This window comes from Limulus polyphemus, unplaced genomic scaffold (assembly GCF_000517525.1).
Source record: "Limulus polyphemus unplaced genomic scaffold, Limulus_polyphemus-2.1.2 Scaffold400, whole genome shotgun sequence".
Lineage (NCBI taxonomy): Eukaryota > Metazoa > Arthropoda > Merostomata > Xiphosura > Limulidae > Limulus > Limulus polyphemus.
In genome coordinates this window covers 214,240-224,082 of record NW_013666010.1, presented here as the reverse complement: position 1 = coordinate 224,082, position 9,843 = coordinate 214,240, and the positions used below count along the sequence as shown (strand labels likewise).

General features: G+C 33.1%; 1 protein-coding gene across 2 annotated transcripts in view; it reads left to right on the top strand.

Annotated features, from left to right (window-relative positions):
- The first annotated feature begins 14 nt into the window (after positions 1-14).
- Positions 15-9,843, top strand: part of LOC106457976 (microtubule-associated protein 2-like) — an 84,822-nt gene continuing 74,993 nt past the window's right edge. For both annotated transcript variants that reach the window (XM_022384082.1, XM_022384081.1), the window contains exons 1-2: positions 15-3,650; positions 6,334-6,368. In XM_022384082.1, the coding sequence (XP_022239790.1) occupies positions 455-3,650; positions 6,334-6,368 (3,231 nt within the window). In that variant the 5' untranslated portion in view covers positions 15-454. The remainder of the gene's footprint in view (positions 3,651-6,333; positions 6,369-9,843) is intronic.

The following is a 9,843-nucleotide window of genomic DNA, read 5'->3' as shown; positions in this document are numbered from 1 at the left end:
GAAATAAAGCAAGAAAAAGAACAACCGACAATAGTAAAGGAAGCTATTCCAAACAAAGCAATGCAAGAAATTGAACAATCGACCATATCAATGAAAGTTACTCCAGACGAAATAAAGCAAGAAAAAGAACAACCGACAATAGTAAAGGAAACTATTCCAAACAAAGCAATGCAAGAAATTGAACAATCGACCATATCAATGAAAGTTACTCCAGACGAAATAAAGCAAGAAAAAGAACAACAAACAACGTTAGGAAAGATAATTACTTTTGTTGAAACAAGGCAAGAAAAGAAAATGCCGAGAACAGTGTTGAAAACTATACCGGATGAAGCAAAGCATGAAAAGGTAGATCAAGCAACAACAGAGATTAAAGAGACTCTAGAGGAGACATTTTCAGAAACAGAAAGAACACATAATCCAGAAAACAAATATTTCATAAGGGATCCTGGAAATCATGAATTATCAAGAAAAGGGAAAAAAAGAACTGTCAACTTTAGATAATCAGATTAATGTAGTAGAAGCAATACTGCATAAGGACGAATTGTCAGTAACTGCTAAAAGTTCTATTTTACTGGGCTCAAAATCAAAAGAGAATGAAATCGCTGTGGTGAAAAGAAAACTAGAAAAAGACGAAGAGCCACAAAAGATAGATACTTCTATTGAAACCAAATTAGGAAAATTTGATTTAGATGTTACAGAAACTAAAGATGTTTCAGTGGAAATCGATCCACAAAATGTTGATATACCTATCAAAGTGATTGGAGGTGTTTGTGACAAAGCAACATCCGAAAAAGGTGAATTACTCACAGCGCAGAAAAATAATATTTTTGAAAATGTTAAAACAGAAAAATGTAAACCAACAAAATCAGAAATTAAAGTGTTTGAAACTGAGAAAATACCAGAGAAAAATGTGGTGATAGCAAAAGAAGAAGTTATTCAATTGGATACGAAACTTGTTACTGGCGTGGAACAAAAAAATAAAAAACAAGCTGCAACAGGATTCCAATTTATAAGCAATTCTGATATAGCTTATAAGCTATCAGATACTAAAATTGCTCCATATAAAAAACTGCCATGTTCTTCCAAGTTAGCAGAAATGCTAGAAAGAGAATATATGCATTCAATTGAAGGAACTGAGCATAATATGATTTGTGTTACCAACTCATCTGAAGAAAAAAATGAAATTAATGGAGTTCGTGACACAGAAGAAGTTGTAGAATTAGATGAAATTACAGAAAGAGAGAAACTAGTAACAACCGCTAGTATGAATACTACTGATGAAAGTAATCCATCTCAATCTCAAATTACAAAATACGAGATTGTTACTTCGAAAGCTAACGGTATCCTTATCACAGAAGAGGAGGACTTTAAACCAAATGTAATTGATAAATGCACAAGTCCTCTAACGAAGAGGAAACACGAAGAGACAAAAAACGTTCATGAAGCTTACAGAACAGAAAAAAATGAGATCGAAAATGGTAGAATTTTACAGACACATTTTGATGGCAAGATAAAAGGACATGGTGAAGGAATTTCACAAACAGTAGTGCCAAGAAATACTCGGCCCTTTGTTTCAGGTTCTCAAGTATCAGATACTACTGTTTTGCCTTTAACTTCTGCCACTTTACAAAAAGGCACTCCGCTAATAGTTAAAGACACATTGTTAAAAGATATTACACACTACAACGTGGCTGTAAAAGAAACCGTTACCAATGAGGATGATTCAACAAGAGACATATTTGCTAGAACAACTATTTTTGATGATAGTAAAATTACACCTACAATAGAATTTTCTACACAACTTGCAGACAGTGAAGATTTTAAAAAAGAACTTATCGAAGCCATTGAAACAATAACAAAAACTACTGACATTGGAAACGTTAAAAATGAAAGAGTAACACAAAAGAAAGGTAAAGATGAAATACCGACAACAATGTTTCGAAGATATCAAGAAATAGAACAAGTGGTAAGTCCAGAAAAAGTTAAAGAATTCCCAAAATTGAAAGAAGAATCGAAGGAAGAATTCCATTCTAAATCATGCCAAAAAATATATATTCCATTAGAATCCGAGTTAAGGAGAAGCATACCCTCAAATGATCAGAATGTCAAAAGATCTCAAAAAACTAAAACACAACACTCTAGGAACGATGAGGCTTCTCAAACTGTAAAAAATGTTGAAGACAAAAATCATTCTAAAATTATTTTTCATTCTGAATTAACAATTCCTCAAGAAAAACAAGTAAACTGCGGGCAAAACATTACTGGTAAAGAGGAAAAAGGAACAAAAGAAAATGATTATAGAGCAACATACACTGGCAGAGAAAATGCAAATAATGCAGATCAAATAGCCGCTATCAAAATCGAGGAAAAATATTCTCTAACAAGGCAAGTTTTGTCGTTGGAAAATAACTTGCCTGAGGAAGAAAAAGAAGCAGACGAGTGCAATAAAAATAATGAAGATCAATCTGTTTCTACAACTAGTGCAAAAGGAAAAACTGGTAAACTTATGAAGCCTAAACACGAAGAAGAAATAATACTTGAAAATATTCAAAGAAAAGACAAAGAAGCGAAATTCGTGAAAACATTAGAATTAAAAAGTTACTTAAGCCACTTTGAAGAGTTAAAAACGAATATTAGCGAACCAGATATTTCACAACCTAACTTGATAAAAGATAATAAGGCAGAACTACAGGATAAAACACATCTTTATGAAGAAGAGGGGAAAATAGAAATTATAATGACTAATGAACATAGAGTAGGTGAGTCGACTACTTCGTTATCAAAAGAAGAAATTATAGAAAATAAACTGGAAACTGTGAAGCCTGTGAAAGAAGAAATAGTACTCGCAGGCCCTATAGTAGAAGATGAAAAGAATACATTTGATAAAGAACATCCAATCACAGAAGAGAGCGAGGGTTTGGAAAAAGAAACTAAAAGCAAAAATGGGGAATATCGACTCAAACTAGAAGAAAATCAACCCTCAAACGTTACAGATCTTAACAATGCGATCCCTTCTAGAGTTTACAATATAGAATATAAGATCTCCAAAGGACATTTGGTAGCTCTTAAAGAAGATAAAACTCTTCAGAAAGAACTTATTGCTGAACCAACTCCATTTAATGTACTACAGTTAGTTCCTGACACAGGCGTAGAAAAAGAAGCTACAGAAGCACATTTAAAAGAAAAATCATCCCTACTATTATTAACGGAAGATGTATATATCTCGATAAAACCACTGGAAATGGAAACGGTGCTCACAAACATTGAAACAATGAATAAACAACCCGAGCAATCAAGAGAAAGAACTAATAAACTTAGAAATAGAAGAGAAGACAAACTTAAATCAGTAGCTTATAGGGAAGGTGTTCCCCAGTTGGTCATAGACGAGACAAAGTCAGGACAAAGGAATGAAATTGTATCCGAACTAGAATCAGAAATGACAATACCAAAACTGAACGAAGAAGAAGAAATGCGGATGGAAGAAATCATACAAAACACGACTGGTACAGCCAAAGAGGTTTCCTTTAACAGAACACTGTCAGTTTCATCGACTAAGGGGAGTAGATTTAAAGAGCAATCGAAAGACATCTTTAAAACACCCACAAAATCAAGGCCTTCTAGAACTCCACCGAAGACGTTTTACAAAAAAGGTTGGAAGTCAGTTACCCATGCTTGTCTGATATTTTTCTGTATAACCTTGTGAATATACTCTAAACTTCGTATTGTTTGAGTAAATTTGTTTATAAATATGATAAAGTAATTGTAGTAGAGTAATAATGTTTACAGTTCGTGCCTTTACTGTACTGTTTTCTATTCGTTCATTTGTTTAAAATTGTTCTGAAATAACATGTTCAACTAAAGACAGGAATATTATCTATTGCTAGTATTATTTTGTCGTGTGAACATTAAGATATACGTGTTTGAGCCCATTTATTAAAATAGCTTTTAAAGAATTTTATAATAATTATTACTGTAGGATCTAAGTTGTAACTCTAAGTTTCAGTAGCACGTTTGTTGGGCCCGGCATGGCCAGGTGGTTAGGGCGCTCGACTCGCAATCCGAGGGTTGCGGGTTCGAATCCCCGTTACACCAAACATGCTTGCCCTTTCAGCCGTGGGGGCGTTATAATGTGACGGTCAATCCCACTATTCGTTGGTAAAAGAGTAGCCCAAGAATTGGCGGTGGGTGGTGATGACTAGCTGCCTTCCCTCTAGTCTTACACTGCTAAATTAGAGACGGCTAGCGCAGATAGCCCTCATGTAGCTTTGCGCGAAATTCAAAAATCAAACAAACAAGCACGTTTGTTATTAAGTGCCAAGCGGTACAATAAGATATCATTTCTATGTCCACCACAGTGATTAGACCCAGAATTTTAGCGCTATAAACCTTCAAGCATACCTGTTGAGTTGCCGGGGACAAAAAAAAAAGAACTCTCTACTGACAAATATAACATTTTTACCTTCACGTAATTTCATTTCCAGTTACGATTTTGAAGTGTTTTTTTTTTTAATGTTCGAAAAGTAATGAATATTATTGGATATATGTAACAAGTAAACCGTTTCAGCATCACAGCTATGGAAAACAATTCTGTACTTTCTGGATATATGTAACAGCATCACAGCTATGGAAAACAATTCTGTATTTCCTTTGTTTCTCGCAAATGTCATGGTGTAACGTTTTCATTGTTTTGAAACTGGACGTATATTTATTCAGGTATGTGTTGTTAATTAAAATATTACAGTTGTGTCTGTAGTTAGTAAAATGTTCTGCCTGAACAGGATATCTCCAACCTTAAACTTGCTAATCTTACCCTTGCGATGTGTAAACGCAGAGTAATGAATAAACTGTTGATCGGATGTGGAGCGTTTGTATTTTCAGTCTCTTTACTTATTCACATTCTGCATACAAATCCTTAGGACCTCCTGTAATTTCGATTATAATAGTTAATCTTTTGGCTTCAGTTTTCCTTGAGAATACCACACCTTTAGATCAATTACACTGTTCACTCTGTTTTTAGAATACCGCAATTCACGTTGATTAATTATTCGTTCAATTATTTTATTCATAAGAAGTCATGAAGTATTGTATTCACTTTTATTCTACGATGAATCATTACACATTGATAACTGTAATATCTTATGTGGGACTGAATAACTGTAATATCTTATGTGTTACTGAATGTCAGTAGATACCACTGATGAAGATTATAACCTATATTTTGTTTACTTCTTGATCAAAATAAACATACAGGATTTAGCATTGTACGCTGAGTGATTTATTTATTTATACCGACCACCAACTACATCACTCAATCATCCAAGTTTTATTATTGCGCATGCGTGAGTAAATGTTCTTGACTTTCATGATTAATGACAACAGTAATTAATTAAAATACATTGTATCTATGTAATGAAGACCAATGTTTAATAACATTATGTTACATGAAAGTTTGTACAAAACTCTAAATGTTTGTGTATAATGTTATCTATTACTGACACGTACAGATTAAGTTCGTAGATTACGAAATTTCAACGATTATCTTCTACATTATATATATGTATTGTTGTTTTGTATAAGAGCAACAAACACGTGATAATTATCATTATGTATGGATCTTTTTGTACGGTGGTTGAGCGTGGTTAACTAGTTGGCGTGCCGGACTGTGAATCTGATGGTTTCCCTTACTGTTGCCGTAAAATCACGCTCTACACCTATGATCATACGAGTCAAATCCTATCACGATGATTAGAGTATCCCCTTCCAACAAATTGCCTAATTTCTCTCTGTGGTGTAAAAATAAAGATTTAATTTGTTGTTTCTGTAATGTATCATTTACAGAAAATGATTTGGGGTTTAAAAAGCTAACTTTCTTAGATTGTTACACGTTTTGTAAAATAAGGTAACATCCGCTGAAAGTATTCAAACTTTTACACAATATAATTGTTCTTATCATCACATAAGTTATAAAAGCCACAGGTTAAATATTTAACGAAGTCGTGCGATTCAACTAAATAGAGAATTTTTGCTTATTAACTAAGAGAATGACATGCTTGTATAATTCTAAGTACTTAGTGTAAGTAACAGATTAAAAATATGTTCTTATTATAATAGTTATAAAGCGATAAATATATGGTGTAAGCTCAGTGCACTTATTAAATTCTTGAATCTTAGTGTAAAAGTAATTAGTTGTAATTTTTTTGCAAATTGATATCGTTATATATGTTTACAATAGTATTTTGAATGTCACCATATGGTATTGTGACCAAATGTATATGGTAGATATATTTAATTTACAGACATGAACAGCCGTTTACTTCTCTGTTTTGTTTACAGATGTCCCAACTCCACTTCCAGCTCCATCAGTAAACGTAAGTGGTTGTAGTACAACTTTTATAAATAATAATTAACACAAATATTAAAACAATATAATGTTTTAAAGATACAAAATTAGAAATTTTCTGCCCTGCAATGCTATACAAGTATGCATATATATATGTGAGATAATAAAAAGAACGTGTTGTTTCATTTGAGAAATAAATGTCATAATGCAGCGTTTCCCAAAGTTTGGGGCGCTTCCCCAGGGTGGTACAAATAATCTCTTTTGGGGCGAGCGATTAGAAGAGTCTCAATAGTTGAATAACGTAAATTTAAGCGTTTTAATATATATTTTTCATTGATGAAAATAATAAGTAATTACTACAACACACATGACATTTTAATGTGTATCCTTGTATTACATCTTGTCACTTAACTCACTCTTTCACTCATTTAAGAAAGAGGGACGCGCTAGAAAGCATATTTATTAAAGGAGGTGTGGATGACAAAAGTTTGGGAAACGCTGCCATAATGCGTGCGTTGTAACAGAAAGTACAAAATATGTATATATTGTAATAAGAATATCGTTCTGCGTATATCGTAATGTTGAGAATGTTAAAAGTGTGGTAACAATAAAAAATACAGCTACGTAACATTTATAACTGAATATCAGCTGAGGAAAGTAGGAATGAACATACTTTACACACTCTGATCCTTCATATATCTCTAACTTGTTCTACAAGGAACCGAACCTGGTGAGATAGGATAGAAATATACATTCCTGTAGTGACTGAAATGATAAGACAGGCCTGCGGATTTAAACTTTATAAAAGTTGGTTTGGCTTTAATAACGGATCTGCGTAGTTGAATTGTGGAAAACTTCGAAAATAATATTCTTTTTTTTCTATCACGTAAGGATTTTGTATAAATCGGAAAGAAAAAACTCTTACTTAGATCAAATTATTATTTGTTTATCACAATGAACATTTTTTATTATTATGTTTGTTAACAAAAATATAAACAAGCTGAAGAAAAGAGAAGAATATTAATGTCAAACGAATATGCATCCTCACTCATCCTGATTTTTTGTGAAATCTACGTCTTTTAGTCTCAAAATTGCGTATTGTGGTCTTTCGTTTATGTATTGCGTTATGACGTCTGTGAAAAATCTGTACGTGATGGAGAAACATGGATATTATTTTCGGATTCAGCGTACAGGAATTACTGTAGAACATGTAAACATTTCAAGAGAATAAAACCATCGCAGGCCTGTGTGGTCGGAAGTATCATTATTATCTTATCTTCAGTTATTTTATTCAGTTTTACGTTATTTTCGTCTTTTTATTATAGGTTTATATCACTTAATAAGTAAATTCATTCTGTTTATCAACTGAAATGCTTTGTTGTGATGGCATTCTTTCACATCTCCGTTACTTTACGCGTGCGTTTTACCGCTATAGAATCTGGTTCAGTTTGTTTGTTTTCAAATATTCACGCAAAGCTACCCAGGAGCGATTTTTTGCAACTGGTTCACAACACCACACTAAATTTTAGATTTATACAATAGGAACAATTAAACGAAGCATATAGACAAATTGCTGCGTCACACGCAATACTTTGAAATCAAGGGAACAAAATCGGCATTATTCAAGTTGAAAATGTCATAAAATATGCAGAAAACAGCTTAGATTTTGAACTAATACTTTTATGCAGCGTTATCGAGGGATCAAAACAATGCTTCAGACGAATATAAGGTTTTAAAGACACATCTTTGACGCAAGAAGAAATTCGGTAGCGTTGAAGAGTTCATGAAGAATTGTGTTTTTTTTTTACCAATAATTCATATAACAGGTAGCTTCTTGAACACATAAAGTTATTTAAAGACTTGCTGGTTACAAAATATACACTATATATTTACATCAAGCAAAGAGTGCATTGACTAGAACCACTTTTCTTCGGATATGTTTTTGGAGATACGTGTTTGTAAACACATGGCACCTGTACAAACATGGTGACTGGAAAGTCACAACTACTTACCTTAAGACATACTGTGTGTATTTTACTTAACGAATAGCTTTCTTAACATTTAATAGTGTGTGTATATTATATCTGGTATTGAAAAATAATTGTTTGTTTCAGCGCAAAGCTACTCAGTACACTATCTGCTTTCTGTCTACTGCTGGGAATCGAACCCCAGATTTTTTAGCATTGTAAGTTATTAAAATTACCGCTAACCAACCGAGAGACTGGTATTTGGTAATTAAGCATGTTGTCGTCGAATAGTTGCAAGTTATCGAACCTAATTCGAGAATTATCTTGAGATATTTCTGTTGACCTTTACTGCTACAGGCGAGACCCTTGTTTTTACATAGTTTGTGTTGCTGTTTCTTCGGTTTATTATCTTTTCTATAGCCAAGTTTATGAAAGAAAAGAGATTAACATGCTGTTAAGTGTTCTCTAACGAGCTGGATCCATAATTAATTGTTTCAGAGGTAACAGACGCAATGTTTCCAAGTAATGGATACGGTCAGGGTTAACAGACCTAATGTTTCCAAGTAATGGATGCTGTCGGGGTTAACAGACCTAATGTTTCCAAGTAATGAATCCTGTCAGGGTTAACAGACCTAATGTTTCCAAGTAATAAATCCTGTTAGGGTAAACAGACCTAATGTTTCCAAGTAATGGATGCTGCCAGGGTTAACAGACCTAATGTTTCCAAGTAATGGATGCTGTCAGGGTTAAGATTACTTGGAAACATTAGGTCTGAATCCTGTTAGGGTAAACAGACCTAATGTTTCCAAGTAATGGATGCTGTCAGGGTTAACAGACCTAATGTTTTCAAGTATATTAGAATACATATATATCCAATTTTAACAAATTCATAAAATATATCATTTAAATTTTAAAATGTTTATCAAAATATGATTTTATTGTTTTTGGTACTGCGAGGTTAATCTTGTTACAATCTGTCTGTAAAATCATTCAAGGAATGGGGCAGTAGCAAATATTTTCCCACAGCGAATTAATATATACAAATCGTTGAAACAAAATATATATGCTTAAGATGTGTCCACCTATTTTCACATTTATATTCTCAATTATTCTTTTAATCAAACAACACAAACCCAGTGAATAAAAACGACAAGTCAGTAAACGCCTCAAATGCTTCGCTGTTGATACAAGAAACACTTGGAGTTTACGGCACCTGGTTGTTAGGACAACTGTACGATAACATCCGGAAAAAACACGAGACCTATATTGTAGTCACCCGAAGTGATATTGATATATAGCTATTTATAGTGTGTTTGTTTATCAAAATTAGGGTGTACCTTGTTAAGTATAGACTAAACAATTATAATGCTATGAAGCTTGTGTAAACTAACGTGTACCACGAAACAACTCAATTTTTGAACAGTTTACACTAGTTTGATAACATGCACAGTTCAACGACCGCGTGACGTCATCGCATAAAGGTATTTCTATTAAAGTCTTGAAACAGGCGACAAGAAAATAAATGTTTTAAATTAG